A 23653-nucleotide genomic window follows, 5' to 3' on the forward strand; every position below is an offset into this window, starting at 1 on the left:
TCTTCATTCAATACCTTCTGTTCATTCATTACTTTTATTTTTCAAAATAGTAATATAATTATAAATATTATGTATTATTTTTCTCACTGTACTCTACTGTATGTGCAACACAAAGGACACGAAGCAAATGTCACTTAATATGATTTATTAGTTGTTTTTTTTTTATGTATCTTACATACAAATTTTACAACAGGAAACTGTCACTTTAATGAACCCGCCCCAAACCCTAAACACAGAATGTACAATTGGAGCCCTTTCTCTCAGTCACTGCCCCCTTTTTTCCTTTTTCTTTTTTTTTTTTTTTTAATTTTTTTTATACAAATCAAACCTGGTCGGCAGACAAAAGTAACCTTTTAAAACAAGTGTGGAAATTCAGGTTCAGCTGATGAACAGCCGATTTATTGGTGAGCTTCACACCTTGCTGAAAGAGCCAGGTAGGACGGCCGCACGGGACAGGGGATTGTAACGAGGCCAGCACCTTGTTTTCCAAAAATGCTCGCCGGCTTCAATAAGAGATATACAAAATAATAACACTTTATGACTGACAGTGTTTACAGACTGTCTAAGTACAACAGTATTATGCTCATAGTGGTGAGTAGCATGCTTCTTCCTCTATGTAGCATCTGATGAGGTTATTCTAATGTCTGCCACGGCAAATCCAACACACCTCATGCACATTATCAATGTACAGTTTCAAAACGTCACATTGGCAGGCAGCTACTGAAGAGCAACTGATGATCCATGTGTAACCAACAGAACACTCCTATCTAAAGTCAAAGTGCTTCTTTTTTTTTTTGTTTTAAATCAACTATATAGATTTACAAAAAAAAAAAACTAATGGGAAATGTGTCAGAATATAAAACATTCAATGGACAGATAGGAAAAAGGCCTATAGACAAATTCCTGCTCCAATCCCCAACTACTGGCACGGTAACCATGATGAACCCAGTGATCCTAAAAGCACCCGCAGAGGCTCAACTGAGAATACATTCATTCGTATGCAGTACTGAAACAAAGCATGGACGCAGGGAGGTATTACAGATTATCAATGACTTGCTAACACAAAAATCCAGGTGCAGAATTGGTGCTTCGGAAGAAACGAGGAATATTATGACAGTGGGAGTTTACTGCAATATTGTTTTCATACTTTTCTATACCACATCAGAATGTTTTGGTCCCACTGGCTCCTGCTATTAGGAAGTGTTGATTTTAGCTTTCATTCTTACAAAAAGGAACTGACTAATCGTCACATTTAAACTGTTTAAAACACTGGAAACAAACCTATGACGGACAAAAGTTACAATTTTTAACAACTGGTAAATGTATAAGTTTATATAACTCATGATATGAGCTCTTCCTGTTAGTCAGTTGCCTCATGTTTATTGTAGGATTTATTGTGCTGAAGTCTGGGTTCTGATTGGACAAAGCTTTGTCAGCGTCAGCTACATCTCTGGAACAATGTCAAGGCCAATGTACAAAATCACCCGTCTCCATCTAGCTGTCATGCGTTAGAAGACACGGACACAGGCAGTATTAGGGATCTGCAACATAAACCTACAATTAAAAGGCAAAGAACCAAAAGGCAATATGAAGGGGAAATAAACTGCTGAATTATCAAAAAGCAGAAATGTTTGTAAACTTGTGGAAGCGTTTCTATTGCTTTCCTATCGCTTACCTACAGAAACTTCCTAGTTGTTTTTTAACAGTTCTCACTGAATACGTTTTCTTTGCTGGTCTGTGGCGATGTCCTGTTCACGAAAACCCCCCAAATCTACACTCTGCACATCACACCACTGTGTTTGAAACATGCCACGTAAAAAGGCCTCCGTCTCCAAGTCTACTGTGGAGCCATTGACAACACCACAATGTGACAATGAAAGGCAAACTCTTATATAGCACCTCACATCCCGCGGAAAGGTGTCCAACGCGCACGTTTCTGCTCTGTGTCGACGCCGGGGAAGCAGGATGTGGGGGTAGTAAGACACTACCAGGGAAATGGGCCACCTTCACGTCACAGCTCTGCCTCCATTTCAGACACAGACACTCTGCATTAGGGCATGTGGCTAATATCCGTGTAATGGCTACTGGATTAAATCAGAAAAAGGCTTATGGAGTTATTACTTCCTTATATGAGTAGTGGGATCCTATTGGTCAATAGTGGCCGCAGATGACTCCTCAGATCTTATAACTTTGGATCTGCTGAATCCAACAGAGACATCTAAGGGCAGCGCGGGGTATCTGTGTGAGGCTGCTGTGCTTCTGTACACAACTTCTTAAAAACAAAAGAAAAACAAAAAAAACAGATCTCCAAGGGCACGCCCAGGTGGTAATGTAGAACAAAATCATCATGACAGTTCGTCTCGTGGGTAACAAACGCGTCTAAGTTGTTTCAACCTCTCTGTCGCCGCAGCGGTTTCTTCATAGGCTGCGTCCCATAATGATGACATCTTTGGGAAAGCCCTCCATTTTGGCCACTTCAAAGCACCCCAGCTTACTATAGAAGTCCAACATTCGCTTATCACTCTGACGAACCTTACAGAACGCACCCATGGACCCTGGAAGACAAAACAGAGACAGGTGAGTCCCTAAAACTAGCTTCCTGACAAATGGAGTTGAACTGATAATGTTTTGCGTCCTTGACAAACAGAGTTCATATATTAGTTAAGAGCTAAAATCCAGATTGATCCCTCTAATGCGATTTGGGTGAAATCAGGCCACAAGGACAGAAATCTGATACAAACAGAGAGTATACACATATGAATGATAAAAACTCATGCTTGTTGTTTTAGACTTTGGACTCATTACATCTAAAAAGGCTAAGGGAGTATGTGCACACACAGTGACATCATTTTAGGGAGATCAACACTTCATTTAAACAGATGTTGATTCAAGTGTTATTAACCGAGCGTTAGTCTATTAAAAATATAAAGGAAACAAGTGGAGTATATTTCCAGTCATAAATCTAACGAAGCACTGACAGAACTGAGAGAGACGAGAACAAGAGACCAAGCACAACCACACATAACCAGCTCAGTCAGAACAGGCCTAAGGAGGAGGGACCCCAGGCTGAGTGGTGTTTCTTGCTAATAATCTGTTCAATAGGAAAATAATCGATACCAATAACCATTTAAACGCTCAATATTATTATTTCTCTCTGGTTAGAATTAACACCTCTTTCGGTGCACGCTTGCCCCAACCTGAGTAAACATCATGTGACATGAGGAGATAAAAACAAGGCAGTAGCATAACAAGTTTCTGAAACTAAGCCGGATAGTTGCCTCGTTCATCTGCTTCTATTCAATTCATTTAGTTTGTCAATTAAATTAGGAACAAAACTTTCAAAACAGTCACGTTGATTGGGAAGATTTCAATCAGGTTGAATGATTGTCAGGATAAAAGATGGGTGACACCTACCGTTGGCCTTAAGGGAAGATAACAGACACCCCATCATGCTTTTGGCCACACTGGGGTCGGTGACTTTGGCGTGAATGTCCACCTTGATGAGAGAAGGGAAATTGGAGAGGAAAGAGTCTGGAAGTCCCTCCTCATCCTCATGGAAACTCAGCATCATCTTCTAAATGGGCGACAGACAGAGTTTGTGAAGTAAAATTCAACATGAAGCGATGCTATATTATTATGATACGTATGTTATGGAGGTGAGACCTACCTCGGCCTCTGAGAGGTCCTTCTCGCAGTCAGGTTTGTGGTATTTCTCTTGCATGAAGGGAATCCAGCTCAATTTGCATTTCTTGATGAAGGGTTTAACGTCGACTGTGCCGACAGCGTAACCGCAGATCCCTTCATCGTCCTCCAGCACAAAGCCGTAGTCTGAACTCAGTGTCAGGAGACCTCCAACTAACCTGTGAGCAAACAGTGAGGTCTGTCAGCTAAAATGGATTTGCACTGCACCGGAAAAAAAAAATACCCACAGTTCATGCTTTTAGTCATCGCAGTAAACTGATTCATCTCCACATTTTACCTGTCTCCTATGAGGTCAGGCTCCCCTTCAGAGAATGGTTCATCCTCCATTCCTTCACAGTACATTTCTTTACATATTTTATAAACTGCAGTCTGAAAAAAGACACGGTTGTTATTGTAGAGGATGAACGGACACACCCTACCTCACCGAGACGTTTTAACACCAGATAATAATAACGACACAAAGAACGTCGGTGCGCTTAAAGAGACACAGTGTGAAGTTGCCTCTGCATAACAGCAGATGAGCTGAGCATTGTAGCATAAAAGGATTCAAAGCTTAAACTAGGCTAATTCTGTTGGGAATATTTGCATCTGGCCAAATCATTTTTGTAATTGTTAAATGAAATATAGACAAAACAAAAAAGTCTTACCTCATCTTTGGGAAAGTACGGCCGTATGGAATAGATTTTGGAGGTTGGCAGTGAAGGTGGAGGTTGGTAGAAAAGATCGTTTGCCCCATCTATTGGCAACAATCTCTGTGGGTATCAAAACAAACAGGTTCAGTCCCACTGAGAAAAGGCGACGTGCTGCTGTGGCTGACTGGGCATTTGCTGCGTTGAGCCACCGTCAGCCCAAGAAGGAACTACAGAGAGACAGCAAACTGCTTTTCAATGGCTATTATGATAAAGACAACACAGATCTATGGGCTGGTGTTCCTTGTTGATCTGACAGTGGACAACAGGAGCAAAAAGCACAGCTTTCTCTTTTTTCTTTTTTTTTTTTGTTAAAGGAACATAGCACAAGAAACACAAACATATTCGCCATTATAATGGAACGAGGGTGGTGTTTTTGGTCTGACTAAGGTTTTACTGGCTGAAGGAGATGCTCCTTTCCCTTTTTGTAAAGCATCGCAGTATTTCGCTGCGCAGAACCCTCCTGTTGAGAAAAATAATGATGCGGGCGCTGAAAGACAGAGAGAACTCCAGGAAAAAACCAAAGAGGCAAATCTGCTCAGTAACTTAATAGCCATTATTGCCGTTATTGGACGTGGTAGGAAGCACAGTTTTAGACTGGACAGGTGTTTAATCATGGAGTTTTCTCAGTGCATACATGCTTGCGTACTCGCTGGCGCTGCGATGCTTGTGCGTGCGCTTGCAAAGGGGGTTGGCTTGGTAATTTGTGCGCTGTGCTTTCCTGCAAAGAAATGAGATGTCATGAAAATAAAACCTAGCCATGCTCGCTTGCGCTGCGTGCGCCAGGGATAAGCAGCATCTCCTTGGGCAGTTGCTGAAAGAAACTAAGATTATCAATCTGAAAACGCCATGCCAAACGCCGGCTGCGACCTGTCTTTGTCAGGACAGGTCTCAAGTCGCCCATTCCCCTCACATAGACTGATAACCTCCCAAAGCAAAACAAGGACTGGATGCTCTTTGGAGAACAAGTGAAGGGGATGGAGCCTGGATGTTGTGAATCCTGACACATTACAATCAGCTCACCTTCGACAGACCAAACCCCTTCATGGCTACGCACATTGTTACCATATTCTTCTTTGCTCACAGCACGCTTTTTTTTTTTATCCATTTGATTGCTGTAAATTCAGTGCATTAGATACCTGGAACTCTCCTGCTAGACCTCCCCTAAAGGCCCAGGGCTCTTGGTCTCCTCTAAGGAACTGTGCTGAGGACTGACTACGACACCCTGTTAGGAGCAGAGCCAAGCGGACATTGTTACCACAGGATGGGGGCTCTCTCACACAGATGAAGGGAGTGGGGAGATGGGAATGACGGGGGGTCATATGTATCTAATAGCATAATCAATATATATATAGAAATAATTTCGTTCTAATCATTAAAACATAAAAGACCCACTTTTGGATATTATTCAGAGAAAAGATTTCACGGTAAAATGGGGCTCGAGCACCTAAAGCTTATATTTGCAGGAGGGAATCAGGAGCATAAAGCAAAACCTTTATGAGCTCTGCGCCTTTTTAAATTCTGTGTCAACAAGACGTTAACAAACACCTCCGCACAAGGTTGCAGAAGCTAATTCATGCGGTTCTTTCATCTTTGGCGTTCCAGTGAGGGCAATGCTCATTTGAAAAGCTGACGGACGTCTAAAGCAGTACACTGACCATCAGAACCGAGACCCACGCCATCTACGGACGACAAAATTAAGCTTTAGCTGCTGTCACCCCACTGAGCTCAGCACCCCGTGTGAAGTCACATTCTCATCTTATCTGCCTTGTCACATGACGGAGGAGTGCGAGTCATTAAAAACCAGGAAGGCAGAACGAGAGGAAGGCACGAACAACCCCGGACTTAAAGGGCCTCTCAGTTTACTATTAAGCCACAAGCAAGACAGACCAAAGATGAAATAACTTGCAGAGCATGTGAGAGCAAGTTTGTATCTAACACACACACGCAGGCAGGCCTCTTAAAGTCTAAAGTTCCTCTTAAGTCTACGGTTCTCTGGCTGCTGTCAAAGTGTTGCCTTGGTTGACGAGAGGTCCTGTCATGTGACAAGACAAATGCAGCGCGCGTGCAGAAAATGTAGCTCTGCTTTACATATGAACTTCAGCTAAAACAATTCCTTTGATGAGATGACGCTTCGCAGCGCACAGATGCACCCACGAGAAGGAACTTGTGGCATACTAATGACCAAAAATGGACAAAAGACTTGAGCTCTAAGTGGATAACTTCCACCTGAGCTGCATTGTTTTATCACTATCACGCAAAAAGCACCTGTTCCCTCATGGTCACCGTGTGAGTGAACATATTCATGAGCAGGTTCAGTTTCATTTGGTGAAGTTAAGTTTCAAAGCCAAGTGTAAGTTCCCCTGTGTAGGTGCATCAGGCCGCTCTGAGCCATTTCTATTGGCCTACTGACAGAAACAAAAAAACAAGTTAGAGATGCTGGCAGGGAGAAATCTGGGAGTTAACACTTAGAATTCAGTCTTAATTCGCTGCGCAAAATGTGACTTCATCCGGAGAGCTGCTTCCATTCCTCCAAATCAGTCTTTTACGTTTAAATTTTAGCTTTAAAACGATACAAATGGGCATTTTTAACATGACCATAAGAAAGAAACGCCTGCACTGTGCATACATCGGCCACTGTCGATCCAATAGCAGTAGAAACTTGTACTGTGGATTCTTCCATCTGTACATAGTGAAGGGAGAAAACAGTAGAAAAAGGTTATTAATAAGTGTTCTCATACAATAACCAGGGAGGTTGTGACTAAGTGCCGGCTGCAAAGCGTCTATTGAGGGGAAATCAAGGAGGGACGGACGTAAAAAGCTGAGAATGAACAGCCTACGTCAGCATTTAGGAAACTAATGTCACTGCACTTAGAAACAAGCACGTTTAAGCTATGTGACTAGAAGTATTAAATATTCATTTCCTGACACTTTCCTGTTAAAAGTGTGATTTTTTTTTTTTTTTTTTTGATGTGGTTTATCCAGTGTGGGTATGCTGCCTGCTGTGTAGTCTGGGTCACAGACCTCAGCTTTACCATATAGCCGGACAGGACAGAAACCTGTGAATGAAACTGGGTTACAGGGAGTAACCTACAGGCCGTGCTGGTGCTTCAGACTATTGCAAAGACCACTCCAAAGAAAAATGGAGGTGATATCACGAGGCTGAATGTCACTCAAATTGTATCAAGGAGTACCATCTGAAAGATAGACAAGGCGAAGGCAGAGGTAAGAGTGAGAGATATAGAGAGAATAGTTTTTACAATGAGATGGACCCCACCCTGATACAGACTGAGTGAATGATTCAGTTATCTTCCACCTACAGCCTCATTTTAGAGACTACTCGATGAGGCAACAGCAAAAAGCTGCATGTAAACGTTTTTATATTCAAACCAATTGAAATATTTCTTATCATTTGGTCGTTTATGCACCAGAATGGCCTTCCACAGTGAGTCAGTCAACTTGCTCTCCAAGCTCGCGTGCGCGCTAGGGCATGGAGGAGGGTGGTGGTGGGGGGGGGGGATGGGACTTCCCCCTGGCGCCCATCCCCACAGAGAAATGGAAGCAAGTGTGTCTGTGTGGGAATGCAGCGGTGATGTTACTGGATACACAGCAAGCAGCAGTAAACCCTGCTGGGATGTTTTCCACGGAGACCCGGTTTAGATATCAACCATATGGAATAAACGGATAAACGGTGGTGGGAGGGGAGAAGGGGGGGGCGGTTAGCAGTGCAGGCGGCATTCAGTCGGACGAAAAAGAAAAACAATCAACATATGCGACACGAGAGCAATCAATAGAGTAACTATTAAGATGTGGTATGTCTGGTTAGGACTGTGCTAAGCTAATCTAAAAGAATGCAATCAAGGAACATTAGCTGTAGATTTTCCATTTCTGTAAAAGGTGGAGGCCAGTACATCTACATCAGTCTATGACTACGTGTTAGGCTTGTCTTAGGTATGCTTTATAATCTATAGAACCCTGATATACAATACAACATGATCCATGCAGCTAAATAATCAATTAACTGTGTGTTCTATAAAATCTGATTTCTCTTTAAAATGTATTTCTATTTGATTTGTGTGTAACTATGTCTCTGAGATCTACAGGAGGTGGGGATCACAGACTTTATGCTATGACTACATAAGAGTGAGGTCCTCATGGTTCCGCTCATACATACCTAGCCACTGGACAAAAGACTTGACCATTGAAAGGATGCTCTTGATGTCCCAGATGTAAGGGTAGAGGTCGTACAGGATGGTGCGGTTGGCTGTATTTGACAGCCGTGTGAACATCTGGATGACTGAGCAGCACATCTCCTCAAACTTCTCTGCTCTCAGTTGCCATTCTGCCACCTGAGCCACAGAGGTTGGAGAAAAGGACAAATAATGGTGAAACGGGAAAGCGAGGGTGTAACAAGCCATCTGTATACGTAAAAACATAAGAGCATGTGTGTTATGACGTCACACGTGGCCTTTTAAATCAAACGGTCCATTATGGAGTTAATATGGCTTCATCCATTTTACTAATTACATCTGTGAATTCTGTCTAAAAGTCAAGAAAAGGGAAGATGGTTTAAAACGAACGACGTAGTTAACGCAAATAAGCAGAACACAAGGGCATGTGGAGCAAGCAAGCTCCATTTGATATCATAACTACACCACCCAATGGGCAGTGTGGGTAGTACACATCCACCATTTTGTTTTCAGCACCATCACCAGCAAGTTTAGTCAATAATGAACAGTCATTTTCTCAGACAGACCTCTTTTCAATAACTCACTGAGTGAATTAACCCACCTTTTCACTTTCCTTCCTCTTGCAGTTAACGCTGACCACGCTGCTGTTGGCCCTCAGCCAGTTGAACTCCTTCAGCATTTGAACGGCCTTGGGTCCGTGCTCGTAAGGCAGATAGAAGAGCTCTGCCAGCATGCACAGGTCCTCAAGTGTGAGGGGCTCTGCTGTAAACAGCGGTTTCTCGTTGGGTCCAGGTACAAACACCTCCTGAGGACACAGACCGGCACAAATGTGACTTAAGAGGAAATTCGATTTCGGTTTTGCCTTCAGTTGCAGATATAAAGGAAAAAAAGTCAAACTCACAAATGCCTGTGGCACCTGTTTGAGCTGATCGTCTGTCTGCATTGGTGCAATGTCGCTCCCAGAGTCCTCCTGAATCGACTCTTCAAGGGACTTGGACTCTGCCAGACTCTCTTTATCTGTATCCATAGGTTTCAGGTCCTCGGCCATTTTGTCAGCTAAGATAGGACCAATGTGCTTCTCTTCGAGATCAGCTGCTACTTCTGGTACAGACTCATCCTGCTTCTCAACCACCATCTCCATGGGCTCCTCATCAGAATCCTTCTTTTCTACCTCCACCTGCACAGACACAGAACATAAATACTCCAAGAACCACTTACACATACTCCTCTCTTCAACAAACAAACCAAATCATACCAAGGTTCTAGCCTGGATTAAACACATTAACACACATCTTTATTTCTAAAGGAGCAGGAAGTACTCGTTTGGCCTATTCAGATACTACAACTGTGCCCTATAGAAACGATAAACTCACCTCCTCTACCTCCTCGGGTCTTTTTACCAAGGGGAGTGACAGAGGGTCCAGACAGAGAGGAGGCATTGCTGGAGACATGATGGGCTGCTGGAACACGGTTGTGACTGTTGTCGATGAACAAAGTGATGGAGCAGCCATGGATGACACGTCTATGGCCGTGCTCTTGGCACCACTCTGAGGCACCTGTCGGCCTGAAAGAACAGAGTCTAATTGCATTGTGTTCTTCATTTTTACAATAAATAAAAATCCTATAAACTCTACTAACGTGGAGATAGGATTATAATATTGCTGATGCTCTTACTGTTGTATTGGTGAGGCACACCAAATTCTCCCAGCCACTCAGTGAGAGCCAGTCTGAGAGCTAGCTGTGGGCTGTATAGCATGTCTGTCTCCAGTTCTTCATCACTGCCCTCATTCTCTAACTTGATTTGGATGGACACAGTACTGTCCTCACCATCAGCTAAAGTGGAAGATGAAGAAATGCATTGAGAAAAACACAGAGATGAATGACTTGTGTTAAGGCTTAACCTGAGCATATTCTCATACAGAATGACTGCATTCTATTAATATCAGCACACAGATTAGTACTTTTGATCTCATACTTACTCATGACCACGTCCTTCCGCACCCCATTCATATTAGACTTGTACCAGGTCGCCAGAGTGTGGATCGCTACGAAGTTTGATTCAAACTCGCAGTTAGGGTTGGTGAGGACTCCCTTCAGTCTTGGGATGAGCTCTGTGGAGCGTCCCTTGTATGGGCCCAAGAAAAGCCTCTTCTGGTCATAATCATTGGCGTGAATATTGTCCCAGATTACAGGGGCTCTCCTTAGGATCTTTGACACCTCTTCAATAGACTCCACCGTGATATCTTTGGATACCACTTTGGGTCCTGCAGAAAAGACAACATCAATAATAATTTAATCTATTTCTTTGATATTACTGGACAATTTGTGTTGGTCATTTGACAGGAAGTAGTTGGACTCGCCTGTCCATAGGACGTCAATGCCAGGCAGTAGCTTCTCTCCTACGGTGTGGAGGTAGGGGGACTGAGGGACATTTGGGTAGCAGAATGTTCCACAGTACTCTGCATTTCAAGACAAGAAAACAAAAGAATAAATAAATAATATCGAATAACTGTGTAAAATGTGCACATAATTCAGCTACAGACGTGAAGTACCTGTTGGGCAGAAGAGGAAGGTTTCGGGCTCTCCCAGATACTGGTAAATTTCGTTGGTAATGGAAACCTGAGCGTGTGCAAATGAGCTGAACACTTCTTTATCAGCAGGGCACATGTTGTGGTCGATATCATCAAAAAGTAAGGCAAATGACTTGCAGCCAAAGTGAGTAACCTTGAGGGGAAAAGAGAATGGGATTAGAAGTTATACACATGAAAACAAGGTGATTGAAGATGTGCAACACAGTGGTCATACAGTTACACAGAATGCTGCAATACCTGATCAAGTTTCCTCTTAAGTGCAGTGACCTCTTTCTGATTGGAGAAGGTGATGTCCAGTCCGGGGGAAATGGCATAAATGAACTCTATACCGTGCTCCTTAGCAGCACCGATTAAAGTCATGAGTTGCTCTATGAAACAGATGGGAAGACAGTTCTCTCAATACCATCCTACAAAATGGTACCTAAAACATGCAGGGTGTTCTTTCATTTGAAGGAATATTTATTTCCCTTGCCCCAAGACAGACAATGCCAAGATCTGTTAGTGAATAGTCACCTGCTTCTTCCACTGAATACAGCTCTCTCCAGAACATTCTGTGTTTGTAGTCGTCTTTGGGAGCATAAAGGTACGTATTCAGTCCCCATTTCTGCTGCCTATGAAATCAAACAATGAACTCATTACCCTCAAATAATCTTGCTATAATGTTATTAATGCAAATGATTAAAAAAAAAAAAACATTCACCGTACCTTCTGAACAGCTCTTTCCTTTGTTCCATTGTCCATGGCCGACCATAAAAGCCTGCATAAGAGAACAAAACATGCATTGAGCCGTTTGACGCCTGTAGCTACCTGTTTAACCCCAGGTGTGGGAGGGCCATTACATAGACATGCAGCCTGTGCTAAAACAAATGATCATTAAGTAGAGGACACTTAAGCACTATATTATGCCTATTTTCCATCCGGGCCTCAAAGACAAAGAACTCGTGACGCTAAAGAATGCAAAAATAATATTTACGTTACGCTCTAATTTATTGTCACCTCGATGTGCACATCCAACAACTGAATCACCATCGGACATCAGCTCCCCACAGAGCAGCATTACTGCAGCCTTTCGACGCCCCACATCTGATTACATACAGCCCACAACTGGATCAAATATAATGTAATTATATAAAAATGAGACTTTACCTTCCACGACTCCGCTTATAAACTTCCTGTGGCCCGTTGGCTCGACTCCAATGACGGACTCCTCCACCAAGCCCGGGGCCTCCACACAAACCTCTCCGGAGACTGGGCTGGGGCTCGGTTCGCCATCCACTTGAGGAGACTCCAACGTTTTATCCTTTTGAACCATTGTTCACAATCTCCCTCGGTGCAACGTCGACGATTTAAGACGAATCCCGACGGGATATATAAATGTATACTGAAATGTAGTTTAGTAGGTCAACCAGCCAAGCCAAACCTACAGGAAATATATCGCGTCACTGTCTGACTAACGTTAGCTTGCCCACTGTACTGCCAAATCGGGTTTTACGAAAATGTATCGACTGCTTTCTCCGGATGTAATCGATATTTTGATCAGGTGATGCAAAACATCATCGATGTTAGTTAATACAAACAGAAAAACACGAAGCTGTCTCGTAGTACTCCGATCATTGTCTTTACGGTAGATTTAGCCTACTTTTCTTTTCGTCGGTTCTTCCTGTTTACACCAAGTGCGCATGCTCCTGGGACCAGCTCAAACCAGTCAAAACTGGATCTGCGTGACAAAACACCGCAAAGATGTCAGAAAGGCAAAGAGATAGATAACATTTCCATGCGGCAGCGCTGATTATTAACCAACAGGTGTACGTTTTTTACGAAATTGTCCGGTTGGCATTAAGTAGCAATTGTTAATTAATCATTTTACGTTAAATGGCGCCATTCATGCCCGTGCAAAAACATTAAATCAAAGAATACGACTAAAAAACTATAATGAAAGCGTATTCTCCAAATTTATTTGAAATTTTTGAGAAAAACAATATTGTTTAGTAAAAAAATAATTATTCAAGTGACTGGCTGCACGTGGTTGGCAAACTTCATAACTTTGCGTAGTTAAATTGTGATAACTCGCTCTTTTTCTATGGCCATGTTGAAGATCTCAACAGCCGTCACATATCTTGAGATTCCAGTCCATATTAGGAATGCAGCTAAGCTCCAACACCACTTTCAAACCAAGGCGCAGCTCATCTGTTTAGATCCAGGACTGTGTCCTCGTGTCAGCAAAATACAAGCTTTGTTCTACTTTACCAGGATTCATCCACTTTTATATTTCCCCCCCATCATTTGTTTTGGCTTAATGTGCATTAGTAAATGAAAGACGGTCGCAGAAGACTCCTCACTCCATGATGTTATATGTTCAAAGCAGATATTTCAACTTGGATAAAAAGATCAGCTGGTAATAATAAAGATGGCTATTGTATTAATGAGCATCAGGAAGAACAGGTGTGATTAGACTGCCAACAACTATATTCCATTTAAGTGAGCTTTCATGGGACTGAGCCACTGCTAATTAAGTTTTATATGTTACTAGGACCCTAAAACCAGAGCTGACTCGTACCATATTTTATTTGATAATTTAGACAAGAGCTTTTCCTGTGGGAAAAATAAATAAAAATACAGAAAAACAGACTATAACGATTACCTCAATGACATTCAAAGAATATGCAACCAAAGGAAATATGCACAGGGATGTTGGAATGAGAAAGAAAAGCAAAACACAATTTTTATATTTTCACCCTTTTATTTAGGTTTTTTGTAGTACATTTAAATGCATTACATCCTCTCCCATCAGCAGTCAGGAAGTTCCAGTCCACTCTTTTTTTTAATCCCTTTAAAATGATTCTCTCTGCATATAATCCAAAGTCAATTTTACATTTAAATAAACTTTTTAAAAAAATTATTTAATTTCACTTATTCCATTTTTTTGACTTCTTTTCCTACTTTCATTATAAATCTTCACTTCAATAGAAGGTGTTAGCTTGCAGAAACAAAACGAACAAAATAAAACAAACAAAAAAAAACTAATGCAACAACTAAATTGTAAAGACAGTGTTGCAGGTGAGGAGCCAGTCACTGGCTCTGAGGTAAGTGTCAGCCGTTCCCTGGTGCGGGCCTCCTGTTACCTCTTCAGATTCTGCTGGGCCTGCTTCAGTAAAGTGTCGAAGTCTAGTGCATGGTACTTGCCTTTCGAAGGTAATGGATCATACTCTCTATTCGAATCTGGAGGACAAAGAAAGCATTGTATTAAAATAAAGGGGGTGGACAAAAAAAAACAAAACTGACTATCCCCAAAAGCATTGCTTCATATAAAGAAACATTTGTTGTAGCTGTCAATTTAAATCCACGCCTACCCAAGTCAGCATAGCTGGTCTTGCAAAACTGTCTCCTTCCACCAAAACACAGATCAAATGGCATCTCATCGGGCTTGCGCAGTTTACTCCCATTCTCAATGGCGTTGAAAGCATCCTTGGTGTCGTAATATGTCACAAACCCGTAGTTGTCCCTGTGGCAGATAACCAGAGCATCAGCATGTGTTCTTTTCCACTTTGTCAAGAGCTCTAGAGGCAGTGGCAACAGGATTTGTACAAAGTTTGGAGATGTAACTTGCTTTTAAAAGAGAAACCTGGGAGGGTTACCAGGAAGCTCCAGTTATGAACAAGTCTGAGTTTGCTTTTGCACTGTAGCTTGGCCTAAGAGGTCACAGACGAGACCAACAAGGTTCAAAGACAGTGCAGTACATCAATGCAGAAGTCATTTGTCACCAAACCAGACAAAAGAGAAAGGTGCGTGCATGTTTCATATTAGCCATTTATGCACCTACCCTTGTTCTCTAAAGTGCAGAGTACATTCTTCAATGTCGCCAAATAAAGAAAAGCGCTCCTTAAGCTCTTTTTGGGTCATCGTTCCCTGAATTCGACCAACGTAAACAACACGCCGCTCCTCCTGAGAGAGAAAGTAGTTCATCAGATCATTCATTGCAACCCTGAGGCCTATTTTCCTTATAGAACTCTGTACTCAGAAGACGCTAACTTACAATGGCTTTCTCCTTGCGTCGCTTTACCTCCTCTGTGTTTGTCTTTGAAACGTATCCATTGCTGTGCCGATATGAAGGGCTGAGGATCAGAAGATGAAGCCTTTAGTCATTTAGTCAAGGCTTGTATTTGGAGTATACCATCACACAGATGAGCACGATTCGTGTAGTTTACCTGTACAATCTTCTGTTTCTACTCCACTGTGCTTGTCTTTGAGGGGAATGAGACCTTGACCTGGAGCGACTCCAAGAGCCAGAACGAGAGGAGGAATACGAGTACCTCCTTCTCCTGGGAGGGGAGCGGGAAACGGAGGGAGAGGACCGAGAGGAAGAACGGGATGAGGAGCTGGAACTGCTCTGTGAGTTATGACGATACCTAGAAGCCAAGAAGAAGGAAGGCATGTGAAAACCAGAAAAAAATATCATCACAGAATTCTGTGTATAAATACAGAGTCAACCGGAGGTTTCAATAGATGGACAAACCTTTTCTTTAGTGGAGAGCAAGACCCGGATCTAGATCGAGATCTAGAGGAATGAGAATCCGACTCTGAGCAGCTCGACATCGGACTGGGAGAACGATGGGATCTTCTTTTTCTAGACCGGCCTTCACGCGTCTCTTCCGGACTACATCTCGGGCTCGGTGTACGAGAAGAAGAACGCTGGCGGTAAGACCTCCTGCGTGGCCCTCTCCTCGGGCTCCCGTCTACATCAGTGTGCTCGTTCTCCTGCCAAGCGGGGGAAGCGTCCGGGGTCTCGAGAACAGAGGTTCCGCTCATCCCATCGTTTCTCCTTTGCTCGAGGGGCTGAGCTGGTGGATAATCTTGTGTTTTGGTTGAAACCACGGGATTTGCGGCTGGCTGGAGAGACGCTGCCGGGGTAAATGGGCGTGTTTGTGTAGTGGTTGTAGCAGCTTGTTGCTTGATGGGCTTGATAGTGATAAATGACTGCTGTTTGACATTCCAGCGCTTCCCTTGTTCGCCAGTGGCTTTGTTGGGAAGGCAGTAGTCATGATCCATGCATGCCAGCTCGGGATCTACAGCGGCGGCAGCAGGAGTGGGTTTACTGCGAGACCTGATGGAGGGCAGAGGGCGGGCTTCTATCTGGATGACCTTGCAGGGGCTCGACTTTGAGGCCTCGGACGCCTTGCTCTTTCCAAGCAGGGCAACAGGTGCCAGAGGTTTCCACATCTGGTGGGGAGGAGTGGCTGGAGGAGTCAGAGCTGACGAAGAGAAAAAGAATGTGAGCCACAATTAAACCCAACATTCACAATCTCTGATCATCAGTATTTTGATTAGTATCCAGTGACCAAGCTGGTCAGAAGAGCAGAACAAAACATCTGTTTTCCACCTTTATGAATACAGAACTCAAGCCAAGGCATTGCCATTTGAACTTAATGGACTCATGTTGATGCCAACAAGCTGTATTACCTGCAGTACTTGAGAGGTCACTCGCTCTCACACGCTCCACCGCAGTTTTCTCTGGAACCAATTCAACACTGCAAGATAAGCACATGAACGTTAGTACAGCAGTGGCAAAGTGTAGCTCCCACCTCAGCTGGTCTTCAGACTGAATCCAGGAACGACAGAGGCATCGGTGTCACCAGACAGCGGCTTGGTTTGCGGTAGGTCTTGGCATAAGGTGGACTTACGTCACCTCCACACATACACGCAGCAAACAGGTTTCACTCTCCTCTCTCTTTTCAGAGAAACCGCCAACCACTCACACAGAGCAGCTTGAAGGCTGTAGGGTAACTCACCTTGAGTTTCCTACAGCTGCTGCTCTACCAGAGACCTCCGGCACACATTGCTCCTCTTTGGCTGAAGGGAGAAGGAAGAAGGAAATACTGGCATCATGACAGGGGTCAACAAAAGAGACGGGAGCACCAAACAAAGTAGACTGATGACTGAGTGGATGAAACTGTCTGTGCAGATGCACAAATGTATGCTGGATAACATCAGATCACACCATAGCTTTAACAGAATATTAACAATAATCATGGTGCCATTACACACACACAGGCACTGACAGGAGTAACAGCACATAGTCCAGCCACTTGTCAAGAGGTGGGCCGGCCTTGTACATCCGCCCAAACAAAGACAGAAGGGCGACAGTTAAATGGATTTGCGGACGGGGCAGAATTCCAGCAGCTGAGCAGACAGCAGCACAAAACAGCTCCTCTGCCCCCCGTAGCACCCGTCTCTCTTAAAGGGGAACGTTTCAGTCAAGGGGGGGAATAAAAAAAAGTCCTGGCATTTTAAAACACAAGCGCCACACCATCTGATCACTGAACACATAAGCTTTACGTTCACGTGACCCACACCACGCGAGATTATCTCTGTTCCATAGGTCACTTTTGTTGGACTGTTACTATAAAGTGTGTCAAAACATAATTAGTGTGTTACTCATCAAGCATTTGCAGCCCCTTCACGTCTTTCAACCGACTACGGTTTACTAAAGATAGAGCGGCAATGATGGGTGCTACTTTCTACTATTACGAAATCAGGAAAACTGACACCTTGACGGCATTTAGCTTGGTAACAACTATGTGACACACTAAGCTACGGGCAAGACGTGGTGCCTCAAGTGTGGAGTGGAAAAAACATAGCTTCTGAGCAAGAGTAAACTGGATAATTATTAATTACCTTGGGTCTCCTCAAACTGCTCCAGCAAGCTGGTCAAATCTGCAGCTTCAATGCCTATAAAGAAAATTCATCAGGTCATTTCATATATTAACCAAAAAACTACACATTACAAACTACTTAAATAGGGTAGACATCAGCCAACAACATCAGCCAACTACTTGAGCAGATAAAATACAAGCAATCTTCAATCTCGCCAAAAAGACGAGCGATTCCTGAATGAAACAACGGACAGTTCTGCTATCAGGCTCACCTATTTCACTGGTGAATGCCTCGATCAGCTCCTGTGTAGGACTCTTTGCTCTTTGGGGTTTCTCTTTAATTTCAAGCATAGCAGGTTTTGTCTGCGTACCACTGGATAAGGGTTTGGCGGACCTGGCATCAGGCACCTTTTGGTAAACAACAGTGGTCTTCTGGGGGACGCTGAGAACAGGCCCAGTAGCAGCAGCAGTAGCAACTTTGATCACATCTGTAGTGGTTTTAGTCTTAAGGCTCTCTACACACTTGGGGGATACAGGCTGAGCTTGGGGCACTCCTTTGACTTCATCCTTTCCGCCCGAAAGTGCACCAGCACATTTCCCAACTGGTGAAGTCATGAACTGAGCAGCAGGTTTTAAAGAAGGTGGAGATCCATAGCTCTGAGGTACACAAGCCACCGCAGGCTGAACAGGGGTGGGCTGATGTGGGGCTAAGTTCTTCACTGAACTGGGGGCGGGAGCAGCACTGGGCTTTTGGAGTTGTTTGGAAGGTTCAGGTGTTTGCTGGGGTTTAGGAACAGGGGTAGCAGCTGAAACTTTGTTGGACGCGGCAACCATGTAGGATGGTGGTACCAGCAGTGCCTCGGGAGTGGGTGGTGCAGCAGGTCCCTTAGGCTGCCAGGCAGGTCGAACCTCCTCCACTTCCTTCTTCGCCACCTGAGGGATGGGACGACGAGGATCCCTAGGGCTGGGGTCGGGCAAGCAGGGAATAGGGGGGAGCTCTTTGGGAAGCTCTGGGAGGCTGGGCCACTTGGTGCTGTTGTCATCTAGTTTCTCCACCGGTGCGGGTTTTTTCTGCTGTCGGAGGCGCCTGTACTCCGCCAGACTGAGCGGTTTGGGTTTTGGCTCTGGGACTGGCAGTGCCACAGGAGGGAGGGCCTCACTAACAGGCTGTGTCACCTGGGGAGTCGCAGCACTAGGAGCAGCCGCGGGGCTCTCGGGGGACTCCGGGGGAAGGAAAGCAGAAGGAGCTGCTGATGAGTCTTCTTGCTGGATGGGGGTCACCACCAGATGTTTAGGCATTTCTTGAGGCTGTTGGGGGCTCAGAGCTGTGGCTGAACAGCTCGGCTGACCCTTCACAGGGCTGGCACTTAACTTAACCGTGTCCTGTCTAGGTGGCAGGGATGGGGCAACATTCACAGTGATTTCAGGTGATAGTGTTGTAGCGGTGGTTTGTGTCCGAGTATGGCTTGGACCCATTTCCTTAGGTTTTGTTATGGTTAACGGTGGAGTCGCGGCAACAGGAACCTTTTTCTCTTTGTGTTTCTTCTCTTGTTTAAGTGACTTCTTTTCCATTTTTTTGGACGACTCTTGAGCCGGATTCCTTGCAGTGCCACTCCTGAGAACTCTTCTCTCTTCAGGCATAGGTTGACTCTGTTCTTTACACTTCTTTTTCTTTTTTCTTCTGGAGGGGCTTTTCTCTCTAATCTCTTCCTTCTGTCTCTTGATGATCACTTCATCTTTTACATCTGAACATAGACCCGGTGTTGAAACTTTCACTGGAGCATCACTAACCACTACATCTTCTTCATCATCATCAACAACGATATGCTCTGAACTGTCAGAGGCTGCCTCTTCTGCTTCATCGGATGTTTTCTGTTCTGACGACAGCTCCTTGGGTGGCAGAGACACCGGGAGGTCCATGGCTGGGATGGCCAGGATTGGTTCTCCATTTTCCCCCTGGTCCACAACTTCAAGTAATATGCCACCTTCTGGTAACATCTGTTCCCCCTCCTCATTCTCCACACTTATCGTCATACAGTATGGATGAATCTGCCTGACCAGGTCCCCCAGGCTAACTGAAACGCCATCTTCACCCTCTTGCTCAAAGGTGACAGGAAGCGGGAGGGTCAAATTTTCCCAGTCTAGCAGGTCACTGTCTGGACAGGAATCCTGCCCCACTGGGCTCAGAGTAAAGGAGCTATCTTCCTCTTCCTCCCCATCACTCCTCTGCAGCGAGTCTGCCAGCATCCGGGGGAGGCTCTGGGTACAGACAGGGAGATATATGTCCTGTCAAAATCTGACATCTATCTGCTGTATAAGTTTGTGTTTGTATGAGTGAGGAAATTTACCTTTCCAGTTGAAAAAGGTCTGGTGCTACATAGCGTGTCTTTCTCTTGAGGGGAACGGGACAAACACAGCAATCTCCTGAGCTAGAGGGAGAAAGATAAACAAAAACATTAAACCATTTACAGACTCAGGAGGCAAGAAGTATGTTTAGAACCACACAGTGGAAGAGGCCTTTCACTCTGCACCCAAAGGCCAGGTGGGGGATGTCGGGAACAGAAATCTGTGGGACACTTTGAGAGTAATAGACAACAGCTGGGCACTAACCGGAGAGTGTTCCCTGCCCTTCTGACCCGACAGAACGTCTGAGTCGGGCAGTGTGTCAAATGGGGACAGGTTTTCGTCATCTACGTTGTCAAGTATCTCCGTCAGGGCGGTTAGCAGCGTGGCCTCGCTCTCCTCGTCAAGTCCTTTAGTCTAAACAAAAGGCAAAAACCACGAGCATGAGTATCAGACAGTGTAGATTTCTCTTCGGTTACTCAAACCATGCAAACTTAGTCTTGCCTCAATTGTTGGTGTGTCTTCGAAGATGGAGAGGATGGAGGGGTCTAAGCAGCTCTGAAGAGCTTCCAGAGCTTCTCCAGAGCTCAGTTCTGCAGTCTGAAGTGGAGAAGCAAACAAAGATTTTGTTTTGGAAGAAGCACAACAGGCCAAGTCTATCTGTTTGCAAGAAACCATAACAAATACATACCCCACAGCGGTGGGGTGGACAGACACAAACAGCTGTTGCTAAAAACAAAGATTTATACACAAATGCAATAAACCCAACAACTTCCTACCGCTCCAGTCAGCAGCTTTTTATCAAAATAAGCCAATGTTGTTGACTTTATGCATTTCTACCGCAAGATTAATTTACATATGACAATATAATATGGTTAAAAATGTTTGTGTACAAGTTGGGTAGTGGATCAGGCTTATTTGTTTAGAGGCTGTGGCTGAGAATGAGGCTAAGGTATGTGGCATTTTAAAAATGAGAGTTAGAAAAGGAAACCCTAGCGGGCAAGGGAGGCCACATGTTTTCAGTTCCGGCATGAGGGAGAAAAACAAAGACAGGCAGATATTTCCATATAGCCTGAATCTCTCTCTCTCTCTCTCACTCTCACACACACACACACACACACAAATAGAGAAAATAAATCACTCTCAAATTAGCAATCTTATTTTAAATTCAAACTTTAAAACACATTCTGAAATTAAATATTATCACAAATCTCTACGAACAAGTATTTTTTAAAACAAAGCCTATTTAAATTCAGTGTTAGCTCCCATGTGATTTAGGACCACTAGGTGTCAAACACCATCAAATCTGAATTATATACAAAACTACAATAAATTTCAGCGTGTATGTGTCCTGTAGCAGTAAAGGCAAATGTCAACAGTATGGACTTCTATTTAAACACGGTGCAAACCATAGCTGCAAACTACTGAAGGACCCACGTGTTTGTGTCCACACATAGTGCGCAGACATATTTGATCCTTGCCTCACCCCGTCCAAAGGGAGGCCACCTTGCCCACGTGTTGAACTACAACAAACAAGATCAGGGCCCTCATCCCTGTTCCCGACTGATATTTTTAGCAGAAATGCGACATTTTAACGCATGCATTTAAGCAATATAACTTAGCAACTACAAACTTTCGTTTCTAAACTCATATCTGACGGGGTGCGTGTTTAAACTTGCTGCCTCTTCTGCGCATGTGTGAAAAAACATGTGATTCACCAAGGCGAAACCGCATGTGGACACAGAGAGATTTTGAATGAAAAGTACAATAAAAACAAAGAACCTGTGCGGCACCGCATGTCAGGTGTGTCCTGACTGCAATCAATAAATAATTTTCATTTAAATAATAGATGAAAAGAGCTCCATCACCTCGTGCATCATCGCCGATCTGATGACACATCACTGCAATGTGCTGGCATGAAGCCTATAAACTACACCACGATAAAAAGGACTGTAGATCCACGGTCAAGCAATTAATCGAGAACACATCCACGCTGCCATTACGGTAAAGTTTTCTGATCGGACCACTGCAGGGTTTGTTACCACGTGGGAATCATTCAGTTGATGGACAGCACAGAGTACTTTTACACAAAAACCCACAGAAGGAGCTTAAAAGCGCATTATATGGGCTAATTACACAACCTGTACTAATGTCAGGTAAACTATTGATTAAAATAAACAACTGTCACTTCACTTATTTAAACTACTGTTTATATTTTAAGGGAGGAAACCTGCCTCGTCCATTAGTCAGCTAGCGTTAACAAGACAGCTATACACGCCGGCACGCCAGGATAACGAAGAATTATTAAATGAATAGATACTTATTAAGCAGCACACAACAATAAGTACTTTATGAACAAGTTTTTAACGGCAATAGTACGATTGCATCCACGTGTCACTTTTCCATGCGCAGTGTACAACTCACAGGCACCACGCGCTGCTTTTCCTCTTAAAACACACACAAAACACTAGTAACAGCGGGGCTGCATGCCGGGGAATAAAGTACAAAACATATTCCTCACCTCGTCTAGTGTATCCAAAGGGAAAAATTCCATATTGCACGCAGTTAAAGTCTCCTCGCCTGCTCCCCACCGCGCCGCCATCTTGAAAGTGTACTCCCTGCCCGGCCTCGTTTCAGACTGAAAAGTGATGAGTTCCTCATTGGAGGAAAGAAGCTCGCCGGCACTAGACACGTGGTCCGCGATTCCCGGCAAAATGACGTAAAATGACGGCGGAGGGTCGGAGGTCGTGTGGTCACGTTTCGTTGTAGTTCCACGAGTTCCTCTCGTGGAGTTTTTTTCTAACATGAGGTCGCTCCCCATACTTTAAGGTACAGAATTACACTTACAGCCCTCCACGTGTGTGCATGTTTCGTCTCAAGGTAATGTCTTAATTCAGTATGTTCAGAGACGAATGGGAAACTGACTGTGAGGAAGTTAATAGTGGGTCTATCATTTGTTGAGTTATATTTGAAAATAAAATTGCTAAATTATTTTATTTATTTATTTATTTATTTATTTGTTGATTGTCATTCTTATACTACCCTTACCTGCAGAGGGTGTAACAATAACAACACATTTTAATACAGTTCCAGTTTGTGTGTTGTGTGTTATTGGTGTGCATTTACTCCACAACACATCCAAACATATAGTTTTACATATTATGCAAATTGTATATTTTTTTTCAGTTCCATTGCTTTTTTAAAAAAAAAAAAAAAAAATATATATATATATATATATATAGTTATTTCTCTGTTCTTAGTTGCCGTTTTTTGTAAATACTTGTAAGTGAATTAATTAGCTTCTTAGCGTGTGTGTGCGCGTGCGTTCTGTGCAATTGCCAATAAAGTTTTGAGGAGAGAGAAACGCCTACAACTTCCTGCTCTCTGTTATCTGAACAGTTTATTTTTATATGTGTTACCGTTGTGGAAAAAGTGCACAAAATGAACAACCACATTTTTTTTTTTCTTTGGAGGTTTGGTGTACAAGT

General features: G+C 43.7%; 2 protein-coding genes and 1 non-coding gene across 4 annotated transcripts; all 3 read right to left on the minus strand.

Annotated features, from left to right (window-relative positions):
* Nucleotides 1-128: 128 nt before the first annotated feature.
* oga (O-GlcNAcase) lies at nucleotides 129-12852 on the minus strand. 2 transcript variants are annotated; one of them, XM_047603739.1, is made up of 19 exons: nucleotides 12319-12852; nucleotides 11878-11929; nucleotides 11686-11783; nucleotides 11410-11540; nucleotides 11134-11305; nucleotides 10942-11040; nucleotides 10561-10845; nucleotides 10256-10414; nucleotides 9955-10145; nucleotides 9483-9758; nucleotides 9183-9386; nucleotides 8566-8740; nucleotides 7021-7074; nucleotides 5531-5616; nucleotides 4350-4454; nucleotides 3980-4071; nucleotides 3668-3860; nucleotides 3415-3574; nucleotides 129-2555 (listed from the first exon to the last, which is right to left on the minus strand). In XM_047603739.1, the coding sequence occupies exons 1-19, from the start codon at nucleotides 12482-12484 to the stop codon at nucleotides 2419-2421; spliced, it is 2835 nt and encodes a 944-aa protein (XP_047459695.1). In that variant the 5' UTR covers nucleotides 12485-12852; the 3' UTR covers nucleotides 129-2418. The 2 variants fall into 2 exon arrangements, with proteins under 2 accessions (XP_047459695.1, XP_047459696.1); XM_047603740.1 differs by lacking the exon at nucleotides 7021-7074.
* Nucleotides 12853-13996: 1144 nt separating this feature from the next.
* pprc1 (PPARG related coactivator 1) lies at nucleotides 13997-22843 on the minus strand. Its single transcript, XM_047603738.1, has 14 exons — nucleotides 22687-22843; nucleotides 20670-20765; nucleotides 20433-20582; nucleotides 20171-20251; nucleotides 18095-20081; nucleotides 17845-17898; nucleotides 16959-17019; nucleotides 16630-16697; nucleotides 15686-16421; nucleotides 15378-15578; nucleotides 15206-15284; nucleotides 14993-15114; nucleotides 14523-14674; nucleotides 13997-14391 (listed from the first exon to the last, which is right to left on the minus strand). Exons 1-14 carry the CDS (start codon nucleotides 22765-22767, stop codon nucleotides 14291-14293), a joined length of 3969 nt encoding a protein of 1322 aa, XP_047459694.1. The 5' UTR covers nucleotides 22768-22843; the 3' UTR covers nucleotides 13997-14290.
* Nucleotides 14767-14906, minus strand: LOC125019365. Its single transcript, XR_007114061.1, has one exon. It is a non-coding gene; the product is annotated as a small nucleolar RNA SNORA50 (small nucleolar RNA).
* Nucleotides 22844-23653: the final 810 nt, after the last annotated feature.

The sequence above is a fragment of the Mugil cephalus genome, chromosome 13 (genome assembly GCF_022458985.1).
Source record: "Mugil cephalus isolate CIBA_MC_2020 chromosome 13, CIBA_Mcephalus_1.1, whole genome shotgun sequence".
In the NCBI taxonomy this organism is placed as follows: Eukaryota; Metazoa; Chordata; class Actinopteri; order Mugiliformes; family Mugilidae; genus Mugil; species Mugil cephalus.

What these genes read in the sequence shown, in the direction of transcription:
- pprc1 (XM_047603738.1), bottom strand. Translation starts at nt 22,767, where the DNA reads ATGGCGGCGCGGTGGGGAGCAGGCGAGGAGACTTTAACTGCGTGCAAT. An exon ending in CTGCACTTTAGAGAACAAGG is followed by an intron (nt 14,675 to 14,992) that starts GTAGGTGCATAA and finishes TATCTGCCACAG; the next exon opens with GGACAACTACGGGTTTGTGA. An exon ending in GACCAGCTATGCTGACTTGG is followed by an intron (nt 14,392 to 14,522) that starts GTAGGCGTGGAT and finishes TTTGTCCTCCAG; the next exon opens with ATTCGAATAGAGAGTATGAT.
- oga (XM_047603739.1), bottom strand. Translation starts at nt 12,484, where the DNA reads ATGGTTCAAAAGGATAAAACGTTGGAGTCTCCTCAAGTGGATGGCGAA. An exon ending in AACAGGTGCCACAGGCATTT is followed by an intron (nt 9,387 to 9,482) that starts GTGAGTTTGACT and finishes CTGTGTCCTCAG; the next exon opens with GAGGTGTTTGTACCTGGACC. An exon ending in CCTGACCTCATAGGAGACAG is followed by an intron (nt 3,861 to 3,979) that starts GTAAAATGTGGA and finishes GTTTGCTCACAG; the next exon opens with GTTAGTTGGAGGTCTCCTGA.